The sequence below is a fragment of the Chelonia mydas genome, chromosome 2, assembly GCF_015237465.2.
Source record: "Chelonia mydas isolate rCheMyd1 chromosome 2, rCheMyd1.pri.v2, whole genome shotgun sequence".
NCBI classification, from domain to species: domain Eukaryota; kingdom Metazoa; phylum Chordata; order Testudines; family Cheloniidae; genus Chelonia; species Chelonia mydas.
Genome location: NC_057850.1, coordinates 252,993,274 through 253,008,879, shown reverse-complemented (window position 1 = coordinate 253,008,879; position 15,606 = coordinate 252,993,274). Strand labels below are relative to the sequence as shown.

Genomic DNA, 15,606 nt, shown 5'->3' with positions numbered 1-15,606 from the left:
AATATATTGATTTCAATTACAACACAGAATACAAAGTGTACAGTGCTCACTATATTTGATCATTTTTTATTACAAACATTTGCACTGTAAAAATGATGAACAAAGAAATCGTATTTTTCAATTCACATCGTACAAGTACTGTAGTGCAATCTCTATCGTGAAAGTGCAACTTACAAATGTAGGTTTTTTTGCACTCAAAAAACAAAACAATGTTAAACTTTAGAGCCTACAAGTCCACTCAGTCCTACTTTTTGTTCAGCCAATCGCTAAGACAAACAAGTTTGTTTACATTTACAGGAGATAATGCTGCTCGCTTCTTGTTTACAGTGTCACCTGAAAGTGACAACAGGTGTTTGCTTGGCACTGTTGTAGCCAGCGTCGCAAGGTATTCACGTGCCAGATGCACTAAAGATTCATTCATATTAAATCTATATTCTATTGCTTAAGAGTGTGATTAAAAGTCTGTTTAATCGTGATTAATTTTTTTTGAGTTAATCGTGTAAGTTAACTGCGATTAATCGACAGCCCTAATAAATACTTAATTACTATTTCTGGCACACTTGTACTTATAAGTACTTTTGTAATGGTGCACTTGGCACTTATGCATAAGTCCTTTTTAAATAAGCCTCAGGGTACAATCACAATTAGCTCTATGCACCTTTACTGGCTGCCTCAGCAGTGAGACTTGGGGTGTGTCTGCACTGCAATCAGGAGATGTGACACACCTGAGCTAGCTTGGATCAGTTCCTAGAGGACCAGCAAGTGTAACATGGGAAGCTTCATAAAGTTGGGAATAGAAAAGGAGTACTTGTGGCACCTTAGAGACTAACCAATTTATTTGAGCATGAGCTTTCGTGAGCTACAGCTCACTTCATCGGATGCATACTGTGGAAATTGCAGAAGACATTATTATATTCACAGACACCATGAAACAATACCTCCTCCCACCCCACTCTCCTGCTGGTAATAGCTTATCTAAAGTGATCATCAAGAAGGGCTGTAGCTCACGAAAGCTCATGCTCAAATAAATTGGTTAGTCTCTAAGGTGCCACAAGTACTCCTTTTCTTTTTGCGAATACAGACTAACACGGCTGTTACTCTGAAAGTTGGGAATGTTTTCCTAGGAGGTGTATGGAAAAAAATCTCTCAGGTGTGTCTACCCATGCTGCAGTCACACTTTCCAACTGCAGTGTAGACTCACACTTAATGAAAACTGACTGGCTCTGTCCATTTTTAGGGTGGTCTTTCCACTCAGGAATGAGGGACATTGGTGCTCTGCTCTGGCCCGTTCTGTACCTGTTCTCTGGAAACCTAGAGGACTTTTGCTGCCAGGCCTGACAATTAGGCACCTGCCACCAGCTCTGAAAATACAGGGGCGGGGGAATTTGAACAGAAACCCAGCGATCACTTGACTTCTACCAATACAAACCCCTCCAGCATAATGCCTGGCCATCCAGCAGCGTGTTAATGCAGCCCAGATTGTTTCTTAGTGGAAAACTAATTGTACACCTAGAGGTAAAAGGTAACGATCGATAAAAGTGCCACCGCAGGGTGTTCTTGATTAATCATTTGCCACTGGCTTAGTCTAACAAATCAAACAGATTCATCCCCTTCATCAATACACCGACAATGGCTCTGACATCCACTGTTATTTCCAGTTTCCTACGGATCATCTGTGTTTTTAATTCCACGCATTTAATTAGAAAGAATTATAAATTAGTTGTTTAACCACAGTAGATTTTCTTTCTGCCAAGAGGATGCAGAGTGTGCGGAAGATAGATAACACACAAACACACTCATAAATCAGTGTATTCTATTAAAGGTGGCATGGGGCCTTATTCACTTTTTGTTCTCCCTTTCCCGTGTGCCAAAATCCTGCTTGTTACGGATCCATCTCATGACGGGTTTAACAGAGACGTTATGCGCTAGGATTTTTCTGGCAGCTTTGTCTAGTTGAAATGGTAATCATTTTAATATATGGGAGTGCTGTTCTACTTAGTGGCAGCTGCTGTTTCAGATCTCTCTCCCCATCTCTCTCTCTCATACACACACAGCCAATTTTGCGCAGCGCTGCTTTCAGTTACATGACTGATGCAATAGTTTAGCACCAGTCTAGGAGAGTCGCTTTTTTGCCACCTGGGCTCTCACACTGCACGCTAAACCCTGAAGTGCCCACACGCAAGGACAGACACTTGACAGGGATACATAAACTGCATGGAAGCACATGGGCACTCACCGCATGCTTAAACGTTCCGTGGCGCAGGGACAGGGATTAGGATTGTTGGTAGGTGCCCTCGCGGCCAGGCTATAGAGGCATTCCCTTGCTGGCTCTTTTTGGCCCAATGGCTACAAGTATTTCATACCAAGTGGAACAGCTTCAACAGGAAAAAATGAGAGGGCTTCACTGCCCCCACCTCAGAGTAGCCTATAGCCCGGTGTGTAGGGTACTTAATTACAAAATAGAACAGTGGTTCTCAACCAGGGCTATGCGTACCCCTGGGGGTACTCAGAGGTCTTCCATGGGGTACATCAACTCATCTAGAGATTTGCCTAGTTTTCCAACAGGCTACGTAACAAGCACTGGCAAAGTCAGTACAAACTAAAATTTCATACAGACAATGACTTGTTTATCCCGCTCGATATACTATACACTGAAGTATAAGTACAATATTTATATTCCAGTTGATTTACTTTATAATTATATGGTAAAAATGAGAAAGTCAGCAATTGTTCAGTACTAGCGTGCTGTGACACTTTTCGATTTTTATGTCTGATTTTGCAAGCAAGTAGTTTCTAAGTGAGGTTAAACGTGGGGCACGCAAGACAAATCAGACTCCTGCGAGGAGTACACTAGTCTGGAAAGGTTGAGAGCCACTGGGAGACCCAAGTTCAAATCCCTGCTCTATAGTACAGACTTGAACCAATGTTTCTCTACTCCCAGGCTATAATCCCAGAGCCAAAGGTGCAGGAGTATTTTGTGAATCTAGCCCTTCAGTTCCTTTGCTTTTATTAAAAAAAACATCTGGAACATTTTGTTCGACCTGACCCAAAATGTTTTTGGATTTTTCAGTCCAGGCAGCAAACCAGGAAAATCAGTTCCTTGCCCAGCTTTCCTAGTGAGCAGGTGTGGCAACATTGCAGGTGTATACATACACAAAGACGCTGCACACCGAACTCATGCAAACACCCACATGCTGCCTAGGCAAAGGCACTACAGACTGCACATGCCCTGCAATCTCAGAAGCCGTCCCACTTAATGAAAACAGCTGAAGTCCCTGCAGGAATATCGATTTGTTTCAAGCCAATAGTTTAATGTGGCACCATGAAAAATCAGAATTCATTTAGACACTTGCTAATAACGATGGACATTAATGGGGTGCAATGTGGTCCATGTACCATGCTCAATATGGACCTTAATTAGGTTGTGGTATTGTAAAAACCGACAGACCCCGGTTAGCAGGTGGGATTGAACCTGGGACCTCTGAAGCTTAATGCAGGAGCTTCTACTGAATGAGCTAAAAGCCACGTGGCATTTAGCTAAGGCTCTAGCAGACTCATTAATCTCCAAGTGGTATCGGTGTGTAGCGGGGTGGTCATCCGCTCCGGGCCTGAAAGGGTTGCAGCCAGCCCTGGGAAAGGGCTGGGGCTGTGAGCTAAAGGCTAGGCTGACGGGGAAGCAGCCACAGCTGGGGCCACACCCCAATCAGGCCACAGCAGGCCTTATATAAGGCTGTGAGCCAGGAGCTCAGGCAATCTCTCCCTAGCTATTGAGAGAGACGGGCCTGGCTGCTGGGGAGCCCACCAGGGTACCTAGGGTGGAGCAGTGCTGGGGAAGGGCAGAGGGAGCTGGGGAGCTTCAGCCTAGCAAAGCCCCAAGCTGCAGGCTGAGTTAAGGGCCCACGCAAGGGTACTAGGGCTGCAGAGGGGCAGCCCAGATCTAGGCAGAGACAGCTGGTCCGACCCCCCCTTGCCGATGATGAGTGGTTTACAGACTGCAGTCTGCCCCAGTGAGCGGGGGCCAGAGGGTGACTGGCAGTAGCCACTGAGGCAAGGACGGGATAGACGGCTGAGGGTTCCCCTGGGAGGGGAGACCCAGAGTGAGGGGGCACTGCCAGGGAGCAGCACCCCAAGGTAAAGGGGCACCGCGGTCCGGGAGGGACACGGGGGCCAGTGGCAGGCGAGACACCGGCCTGCAGAGGGCGCTCCGGGCTGGAAGAGCTAATTCCCGAGACAACCAGCAGGAGGCGCCGCACTGGTGAGTCATCACCTCGCTGCATGGTGCCACTAGAGGGAACAGAACCCCACACTCTGGAGGTGCGTGGGTTACAAAAACCTGAGCGGGTGTCAGCAGACTCCAAATCCCTCCCTGAATTAAATAGGGCTATGCCAGGGATGACCTTGGCATTTGTACATGATTATATACGTAACAAATCAATGTGCAGAATGCCACATTCTGTCTTTAGCCTAACTAAGGGCCGTGCCCAGAGAGCGAGACAGAAAGGAGTTTTCAGAAGGTACAGCGGAGTTTGGTCGGCAGCCCCAGGGGCAAAGCACAGTGAGCCCGGCACATTACTGACACCGATGAGTTCACGGGCTCCGACAGACACACGACAGGAGGCGGGAAGCGAATTCCATGCCCTGTGTGCTCCTTTCCACTCCCCATCCCTCCACAATGATCGGATTGTTCATTGCCATTGTGGGCATGTATATCGCTGCTCCTTAAGCCTCCTTTAATCATGAGAACAGGTTCTGTGACTTGAGAGAGGCACTCCAGGAGGGCAAGTTAAACACACTCAACCGGACTCCTGCTGCTTTAAGGACACTGCTAGTGTACTAGGTGAGGCCAATATAATCAAACTCCACACCACAACATATTTCACTGTGTGCATGATTTCTAGACCAGGCTGATCTACGCTCAGGGCATACAAGAAATTGCACGGCTGCCAGAGGTGACACGTAACTGTGGATGGTGGGCGGGCATTGAAAGGCTCTGGGTGGGCACGTGACCACTCCATGCATTGCCTCTGCCTTCGGTCCTTGGCTCACCTCAGTGGGTGGTCTGCAAAGCAGGCCACGGGAAGCACCAGGACTCTAGCAGCAGGGACGGAGAAGCAGCCCCATGTAGCGGGATGAGGGGGAAGAGCTCAACCAGCCGCCCTGTCGCTTCCTCCCTCCTTGTGCTTCACAGATGCGTGGCCAGTGCCGCCACCAGGGGGAGCCGCTGCCGGGTGTCCCGGCGGGGGGCAGCCTGAGAAATCTAGTGGGGCATGTGACCCTGTGTGCCCCGCAATGCGTCGCCTCTGATGGCTGCACGGGGATCACTTGGAATAGCAGTTCCGGCATTTTCTGCACCCTGGGGAGCACGGGGGCTGCTCCCTCCAGCACCCGCCAGAGAGGAGGATACCAAAAAAGGGGAGTACTCATACCTCTGCCTCTCCCCTTCCCCTTGAGGTGAGGGGCAAGCTAACAGATGCAGCAAATTGCCAAGACTCAGCCCAGCATAAATGTGGAAGTTGTGGAATTGAGTTGAACTCAAGAGTTTGGGGTCTTCCAGCTCCCAGAGAGGAGTACGATATGTGGTAGGAAGGACTCAGTGAGCAGGTCACTGCCCAGCTCTCTGTATGTGGAGTCTGCAAAGAGCCATCCCTTACCTACTGTCTGATTGTCCAGGCTGGAGTCTGCCAGGCATTTCTCACGCTCGTGTTCGATCGCCAGCATGATGGTGCACTCAGGAGGTGTGCTTGACACCTACAGAAAGGGCAGAGAGAGAGAGAGAGAGATTGACCGTCAGTAAATTATCAGCCCATCCATTCTCCATGGCACATGTATAGCTAAAGATGCTCCCCTGGGCCAAGTAAAAAAGATAAAACAGATTGAACCAAGTGTCTTTTTATGACTGTTTAGGAGAAATAGCCAAGTAACCTAATGACGGCCAAAGGAATATGGCTTCACTCAGGCAGCTTCGCTCCTGTCTGCCTTAAACAGCCCTAGTTATCTGCTTATGCTCCACTGCCAACTGACAGCACTTATGTTTTCTTGTTCACTCCGGGTACGTCTACACAGCAGCTAAACACCCATGGCTGGTCAAGGTCAGCTGACTTGGGCTCGCGGGTCTTGGACTGTGGGGCTGTACAATTGCCGTGTAGATGTTCAGGCTTGGGCTGGAGCCCAAGCTCTGGGACCCTGCAATGGGGGAGGGTCCCAGAGCCCCGAGCCTGAATGTCTACACAGCAGTTTTTAGCCCCGCTAGCCCAAGCCCCGGTAGCATGAGTCAGCTGACCCTTACCAGCTGCGAGTCTTTTATTCCAGTGTAGATGCACCATCAAGAGCCCCGCTGGACTGGCTTGACACAAACAACGGTACCGAGGCGTTTCAGATGGGAGGCTAAAAATTCACACTGAGCCTGTCCCTACCAAGATGCTTTCTCCATATTTACATAGCTTGCTTAGCGAATGACAATTTGCTGTCCCAGCCCTCCAGAATTACAGTTGTGAGCTCAAGCAACTAAAAAAATAATAAAATAATAACAAAAATGCCTAATGTTAAGATTGTTCCAGCATTTTTTACTTGGCCAGACTTCGTACTAGGATTTATATTATAGTAGGGTCTAATGGACTAGGTAAAGAATCAAAGACCCTTTGTCTTGTATATTTTATAAGATACAATAATAGCTAAGTATATTGCATGAAGGTTTACATTGAACAAAGGAATAAGGAATTGGATGGACACACACACACACAGAGTTGTGTTAACATTACCAGCACCTTATTGATTTAGGTGAAATTCCTAACTTTGTTTATTATTTCTATTGCTGTAGCACCGCCTAGCCTCAGTGGGGGATTGGGGTCTCATTGTGCAAGGTGCTGTACAAACACATAACAAAAGACAGAGAAAGAGAAAAAAACTGACCACAACACACAAGCTGGGAATAGCCAGTGTGGCAAGGAGAGGATGACCACAGAAGTGTAATAAGCAGCAGTCATTGCCCACTAGCTGCCTAACTATTGTCAAGTGTTTTGTAGGCAAAAGCAGAACGGTGAGACTTGAAGGTGGGAAGAGCCGTTTAGTAGCTGACCTCACCATCTTAACGAGCCAATGAAGTATTTTTAAAAAGTAAATATCTTTATTTGTAGAAAAACAAAGAAAAAAATCTGGAGGTCAAATTGTCTTATGCTGTTTACTGACTCCCCTGGCAAAGTTTGTCAATTATTTTCCCACATCACTGGTTTCCAGCAGAGTTTATAAACTGGGAGAACCAGTGAATTCTTTGGGCTAACAACTGCTTTCTGTGAATGGTATTGTAAGTGCAGTTCTTTGGGGGTAAATTAGCACATCGCTTTCTCAGGTTAACTCCCTTTTTCTCATCATCACTGATCCTCTCATCCTCTTTCACCTAAACTCTTATCTAATGTCTTCTCTTGTGTACGGCTTGGGCCTGGTCTACACTATAGAGTTAGGTTGACATCAGGCAGCTTATGTCAGCCTAACTCTGTAAGCATCTACTTGAAAAAGTAGCTCCCACCTCTGTAACTCACCCACTCCACTGACTTAACTCCACCTCCACGAGAGGCATTGCGCTTATGTTGATGTAGTTATGTTGACGCAGTCTCAGTGCAGACACTGTGTTGCTTACATCGACAGTTGCTGCCTTTCAGAAACTGTCCCACAATGCCCCACACTGGCAATTAAATCGGTGCAAGTGCTCGCTCCTGGTGGGGACGCACATGGTGGACACTAGGAGCATAGTGTGTACGTGTAAATCCGATTCAATGGCTGTCCGTCGATGAAACTTAGGTTGACTTCGTTTTGTAGTGTAGACTTGCCCTTTGTCTACACTTAAAAATTAGATGGATCTAGCTGCACCACTGGGGGATGTAAAAAAAATGTTACCACCATAGTTAGGTCAAACTAACCCTTGGTGTAGACGCGTCCAAGTCGGTGCAAGAATTCGTCTGTCAACCTAGCAACAACTTCTCGGAGCGGTGGATTAACTATATCGATGGGAAAACCCGTTCCATCGATGTAGGAAGCATTTGTGCTACCATGGCACAGCTGCAGCCCCGGACCTATGCCACAATCGTAGCTACGGTGTAGATACACCCATACTCCTGTTAGCGTTTCTTTGGGGCAGGGAATGGCCCTTGAGTCGAGATCTTAAAATACTGTGTACATTTACGAAGCTACAGAAATGATTTTTTTAACAGTAACCTATGCTGCCTGCAAGCTAGAGATCACAGTATTTAATTGTCATGTTTTTCCTTTTCCTTTACTGAAAGCTGATATACATACCTAAATTTGTGGCTTGCGTGTTTACCTAGTGTGCCATGATATTTCCCTTAGATGAATACTTCATTTCCACTTGAAAAAATTAGGTCAATATATACTTAGGATTCTGAAGGGCAGACTATTGACAGAATTAGGTAAATATGTAAAAAGGGAGTTTTAAAACATGCTCTCTTTCCGAGTGGCCAGCTGTACCTTAAAAACACTACACAGAGGAAGCATGTCTCGCAGCTAATGCACACGTGTGAGAATCAGGTGCTTTTTCCAGCTCTGCCACTGAATTTCTGTGTGATCTTAAACAGCTCATCTTGGCCCAGATTTTTAAAGATATTTAGACATTGCTGCCCTCAGTGTGGCAACACCCAACTGATTGAGGACCCCGAGTCCCATTTCCAAAAGGGATTTAAGCACTTAGGAGATTAAATCCCACTAATTTAAGTATTTAACTCCCTTTTAAAAATGAGACTTAGGCACTGCAAATATCTAAATACCTTTAAAAATCTGGACTTTAGGGCCCAATCCAACACTCGCCGAGGTCAACAAAGATTCCCATTGTCTTCAGGCCTTTCCCCTGTCTTTCACTCAGTCTCCCCTATCTGTAAAATATCAGTAATACTCTTGACTGTGTGTGTCAGGTTTGACTGCTAGTAAAAACAAAAGACTACAGCAAGGACCAGATAGCTCAGGGGATGAGTAAATGGATGTTCAGCCTTTCATCTCTAACCAGCTGGTTAAGTCCGCCATGAGTGAAAGTTGCTGCTAAGCAAGGGACGCTCGGTGGCAAAATGAACTGGGTTATCGCCAACCATTTCCCAGTTGACCGGCGTTCCCAGCTCAACTGCCACCGCTACTACAATTGACAGCCTTGGCAGGCAGGCCAGGCTTTCAGTGGCTTTGGAGGCTGAATGATCTTCTCCCCTAGCTACAGTCCCTCCAGAAGAGGTTTGAAACATATCAGTGGGATGGTGGGGTGGGACACTGATTGCTTCCAGAAGTGTTACCGCTCTGTTGTCACTCGGGCACCTGGCACAAAAACAGGGAGCCCGAGGAGCCAGGGACCTCACCAGGAGGGGAGCTGGCTAACTGGGGAGCTGGGCAATCAGCATTCTCCATCACAAAATTGTCAGCCCACTCCAGTTAGTTTACACAAAGGGCTTACAGAGCTATACTGTTTCGCGAAGATGCTCCCTATGCCGATGGGAGAACTTCTCCCATTGGCATAGGCACTCCACCTAGCTGAGAGACGGTAGCTATGATGATGAGACAAGCCCGCCCCGTGGGAGTAGCATTGTCTTCGCTGGGAATTCGGTCGGTATAACTGCATCGCTCAGCAGTGTGGATTTCCGCGAGGGACGTAGTTATACCAGCATAAATTCGTAGTGTAGACCAGGGATTAGATTTATGGTTAAACAATAATCCAGTTTCTTAGATAAATCCAGCGTGAATGGTCATCTACCGGAAACTCACTCCAGGTATGTTGAACCTGGCGCTGGAAGGTGTAATTGGACTGAGCTATCACCCTAAAAGTAGGAGTGTAGCTGTGGCAGAATGAGTGGTGGGAGGGGCAAGCCACCCCGAGTACATTCCCATCTGAAATATTTGGTATGTACCCAGTCAGCTAGCCCCTCTGGCTGCTTGCACTCCCTAGGTGTCCTGTTCCAGCACCTGTGTGTGGTCTGATGTAAAACCTGGGATGGATTCATTGCTGACTGCTTCTCCTGCAGCCACTGCAATATCCTGGGCAGGAGAATGGAGCGGATCTTTTTCAGACATCCGGTAGCTCAGAATTCAGCTCTTGCTCCACCTCTCCTCCGGGGAGGGGGGATAGCTCAGTGGTTTGAGCATTGGCCTGCTAAACCCAGGGTTGTGAGTTCAATCCTTGAAGGGGCCATTTAGGGATGGGGCCAAAATTGGGGATTGGTCCTGCTTTGAGCAGGGGGTTGGACTAGATGACCTCCTGAGGTCCCTTCCAACCCTGAGATTCTATGATTCTACGATTCCAGTACAGTCAATGTGAAATAATCCCATGACAGCTCTGTGTAATGAGGGTATTCCTTCCCTTTGGGTCCCATCAGCTGTCAGAAGATTACCGTGCAGGCTGCTACTTGCGGCAAGAAAAACCACGTGTACATGTGCTTGCAATTAAATACACCCACAGGATCATCATGGTCTGGGAAACTAATGGGACATGCAGTGATGTGGCCAGGGGTCAGCTAAAGAGGGGAAGAAAAAGAGGAGCAAATCTGAAAAGACTAAAAATATCAGCCTGCAGTCCCTTCCCCCGTTCTTGTTTGGCTGCCTCTTGCCAGAGCCACAGTCCACAAATGCAGATTTGCTTGTTTTCTTGGTAAGCATCTTCTGGCTGATCCTCCTCTAGACCATGACAACAGAATCGGAAGACGGTATTAAAAGGCAATAAGATAATAGTGGCCGCAGCCTCTGAATAGTTCAAATGTCACGTTTTTAATCAGCATTTCTGTCTGTGGCGGGGGGAGTCTTTCTTGAGTCTTTCACATTCAGGGGGCCGAGGAATCCACCATTTTAACAGGCACGGTTTCGTATTGAGTTCTTCGGCTACCAATCTAGTTAACAGCTGTAACCAATGGAACAAGGTGAACACCTGCTGGGAGCCAGGGCCCAAAACAGGAGACGATCCAAAGCCCATGGACATCTGAGTTTCGGATCAGCCTCTTAGAAACTGCGGGGCCAGATTCTCCACTGCTGTATAACAGCATAGTCCAGTGGAGCTATGCTGATTTACAGCAGTGAGGATCCGGCCCTAGGTTTCCCTCCAGCCTGTCCATACTGCGTTATCATTCCTTGTTCATGGACATACTCAGAATCTCAGTTTTACTTTATGAACTTCTGAATTAGCCAAACTTTATTCTGGGCAGTATCAAGAGTAAGCAAGACTATCAAGAAGGGGTCCCAGTGGATGGTCTCCCACCAGGATTTACACCTTTGCCAAGGATTAATACCAACAATAACACTGTCCATTCGAATGTCTCCAAAAGCGTTTGGTGTCTTGATAAAAATAGGTACCAAGAGAATGATCGAGATGGATCCTAACATTTGGCTCTTCTGAAGCACCCGTCATCCAAGGATTTCAAAGCGCTTTACACATGCAAGTTAATTAAGCCTCACAACAGCCTGAGAAGGGGTTATTATTGCACACCAGTCATACGGGGATAAGCTGAGACCCAGTGGACCAAATTCTGGATGGATCTAACACCCTGAGTGGCCTCCTTGAAATCAACAAATGTACTCTAGATTTATAATACTATAGGAGAACAAAATTTTAGCAGAAAGAGCAAGGACTTTATTCTGCTATTACCTTTACTCACATTGAGTAAGTACATTACTCTGCAAGTACTCTGTCAATAGTACAACTCTCAGAGTAAGGGTAGTGGAGTCTGGCCATCCATGACTTGCTCAAAGTAACACAGTAAGAGTCAGGCACGAACCCAGGTGTCCTGATTCCTAGGCTGCTGCTCCAATCACTGCATTTTATGCCCTTCCAAACTATAACCGTTACACAGCACTGCTCTCCTCTCCTTTGGCACAAAGGACAGACTAATCTAAGTGCTTGTTGAAGAGAGGCAGCTTGCCCAAACTGACCCGCAGCTCTGAGGAACGCAACTTCTTTTCACCCGGATCGTCCCCCATTCCGTTGGCAGGCCAAGGAAACTAGCACAGAGCGTTCTGCAAAGTGGTCAGGGGACCAAAAGAAGGGGACGTGGCGTGATTGTGGTGCCTCATTCATCAGCTGCACGCATGCAAACCCTCCTGAGCTGCAAGGTGGAGGCAAACAAGAGACTTCTCCAGGATGTGCTAGAGCTGGGAAGTGCTGTCCCCAGGGGCTGCTATAAGGACAAAAAAAAAAAAAAATGAAATGGCAAGGAAAGGAGACAAATTCCCAAAAAGTTGCTACCAAGCTCGAGAGACCTATTGCACTTCATGGTGTAATAGGAACATTGGCAAATAAACACCCTTAGCTCCTGTTTAGCGTTTTCCATCCTTGGATCTCAAAAGCACACGACAAAAGAGCCATTATCCCTGTTTTACAGATGGGGGAAAACAGGTATAGAGTGGGGAAGTGACTTGCCCTGGGTCACACAGAGGGTCAGCAGCCCATCCAGGAAGAAGAGAAGTGAGAAGTCCTGGTTCCCAGTCCAGGCCCCTATCCACTTGAGCACACTGCCTCCCCTTCCTGCGGTCTAAGACTCTAGCTCTTCCTTAGGAGTTAGAGGGCAGCTAAGAGGCTGTCAGGAGCACCAATAGGGATGTGTATCTCACATAATTTTGCTTTGCCCTTTGAGTCTAACCAGAACAGCCTGTTAAACAAACACTGAGCTGGTGAACATGCGTTTCCTCAAACCTCCTCTAGGAAGTTAGGATGAAGGATTTTGGTTCAGCCCGTTGTAGAAACAGGGAGTAGGCCCAATGGTCAGATCCCCGCCTCTGAAGCCCCTCAAAGTTCAAGAGTCTTTGAATCCAAAAATCCACAATTCAGACGCATGGATTCAGGCCCATCTCGATCCCGAGTGGCTGCCTGTCCAGCCCCCCTGCAGTGCCTGGAGTGATTGTTCATGCTAAGGAATAACTAAGGGCTGATCAAAAACCCATGGGAATCTTTCCATTCGCTTCACTGTATTTTAAATCAGGCTCACCACTATTACAATTACTACTTAGCAGCTGGCTAGTGTTTTGCATACGTAAAGCACTTTACATACATTAGCTAATTAAGCCCTGCAACCCTCCTATCAATTAGGTAAATGAAGATTATTATGATTCCCATTTTATAGAGAAGGAAACAGACTGAAAGGCTGAAGCCAGCTTCGTCAGAAGGACCCTCTTGTTTTGGTTGCCCAGTTTGAGACATCTTGGGCCTGAGTTTCAGAAGTATTCAACCCCTGCAGCTTCCATTAACTTCGGCAGGCATTGCGAGTGCTCCATACTTTCTGAAAATCAGATCGGAAGTGTCTGAGGTCCGGCACCCAAAAGTGTAGCCTCCCAACCTATACGGACACTTGAAAATGTTGCAATTTTCCCACGACTATCCAAGACGTCAGTAGCAGGAATGAGACTGGCGCCCAATATCCCAATCCCGTGCTCCAGCAGCTACATTAAACTGCTTCTCAATAGGGTGGTTATTGACAATATTTTAACATTGCTGGCTCTCAACACCATTAACATCTCTTGATAGAGCAAGCCTGTGAGGAAAGCCAAGGACCTTCCTATACATTTTCACCTTCAATGACCAGCAAAATGACCTGTGACTGTTCGTGCCTTTCCCATTAAAAATAGCATTTCCAAATTCAGACACATGCCTGGCACAATCCATAAATGAAGGTAATTTGAAATAGCTTCAAATTCTTTGAAAAGATTTGATTCCAAAGATGTGATTAACTCCAAAGGAGAGGCCAAGACATACAAAGCTGTTGGCAAGAGATAAGGTACAGTTGATACATTCCTATTCCGAGAACAGAAAGAAATTAATCTCCTCTTTCTTTCTAGCTGAACAAAACTCGCTTAATCTACATGGCTACGTGATTCCATTATTAACTGAAGATTCCTCTTTTGTTTCTTTATAAAGCAGCAAAATTCTTTAGAGAGGCAAGTCAGAGCCCAAATAATCTTCCAGTCTCTTCTTTCGATGTGGTGCCAAAGATACGCAAAAAGTCCCCAGCTATCCTATATTTAAAACTGGAATTTGTAGAACCACTAAGCATCAGGCTTCATGTGAAATGATTCTAAGTCATTCTGAAGACAAAGTGGGATCTTTAAGGGACCAGGAATCTGGAACTCCTCCCTCTTCATTGACATGTGTGTGTGTGTGCGCGCGCACGCACATATGTTACAAGCTGCCTGTTAGGCAATTTATGTTAGATCAGTCACAGAAAATGTATGTTGCAGACAGATAATTCAAAGCCCAGGAAACACATGCTGGTTGCACTCAGAGAGATCCTTGCCAAAGAGAGCGCATGTGTAATGCCAACAGACCCCGGTCGTCAGTGGGTGGGATCGAACCTGGGACCTCTGGAGCTTAGTGAATGAGCCTCTACCACATGAGCTAAAAGCCAACTGGCTCTTAGTTAAGACTGTAGAGCAGATTGATCGCTCTTTCTCTCTCTCTCTCCAGTGCCACTAGATTGGACAGAACGCCACACCCAGGAGGTATGTGGGTTATACATGCTGGGTTTTGATTGGGGGTGAAGAGACCCACTAGATGCAGGGATCTACCCCAGAGAATTTACAGAGCTCTTGTAGACTCTGAACACTAACTTTGTTTTCACTTGGAACATCTGGATTCAGCTCTTCTCTTCCGTCACAAGTCGAAAAACGTGAATCAACCCAATTTACAGTGTAGCCCCTCAACTAATCTATGCAGCGTGTGTATCTCAGAGAAGTTAACCATGAGCAAGGAGAAAGGGGTGGATTTGCCAGCAGGATTTAAAGGACCGAATGAGAATGAAGGCTTTAGGAAGGTTGAATTTATTGGAAGATAGCAGCAAGATACATCTTGAATCAACTACAACCCAGTGATTTTCCAGTGTGTTGTTGGGAGACATGGCTACAACAGCTTAAATGGATTCATAAAAATATTTTCCATTGCAACGACACTCTTCTGTGTTGACAGACATTGAGGAATTTAAAGTTAGAGGCGAAGAAGGTTGTTACACTAACCTAAAAGCCTCAAGACACACAGGATTCCTAATAACACAGTGTGATGCCCACCCCGCCTAGACCAGGGAGGCATAAAGCTTAAGCAACTGAGAGGGGCATTGGCAATTTGCTAGCAACCTGAGGGGCACACCTAGTTTGAAGCAGCGTGCTGCAACCACTCTCATCTTTATAACAACCTGGGAAGGCTCCAGGTCCCAGGATGCAATACTCCAGTGACCCGTGCTGCATCATAATTCTCGCCACCTCTGTTGAAACCCGAGATGGAACAATCAATGGAACGTCCATCAAAATGGAACATCGCATGCTAGAAGCGGCATGAGAATTTTGCCATTGATTTCAATGGGGCAAATATTTCGCTGCTCAACTTCTTGTGAGGCACAAGCAATATCCATTCCCAGTGGGATCCCACAGGGATTGGTTATGGTCCTACGCTAGTTAACATTTTTATCAATGACCTGGTAGAAAATATAAAATCATCACTAATCAAATGTGCAGATGACACAAAATTGGGGGAGTGGTAAATAATGAGGACAGGTCATTGATTCAGAGCCACGTGGATTGCTTGGAAGGCTGGGGGCAAGCAAACAATGTGTGTTTTAATATGGCTAAATGTCAATGTATACGCCTGGGAAGAAA

The 15,606-nt window shown here is 46.5% G+C and overlaps 1 protein-coding gene across 1 annotated transcript in view; it reads right to left on the bottom strand.

Annotated features, from left to right (window-relative positions):
• The window catches only part of LOC102936412 (vasoactive intestinal polypeptide receptor), a 178,196-nt gene that overhangs the window by 111,227 nt on the left and 51,363 nt on the right, over positions 1-15,606 (bottom strand). Inside the window, exon 2 of the mRNA XM_007055553.4 lies at positions 5,652-5,748. Within this exon, the coding sequence (XP_007055615.2) occupies positions 5,652-5,748 (97 nt within the window). The remainder of the gene's footprint in view (positions 1-5,651; positions 5,749-15,606) is intronic.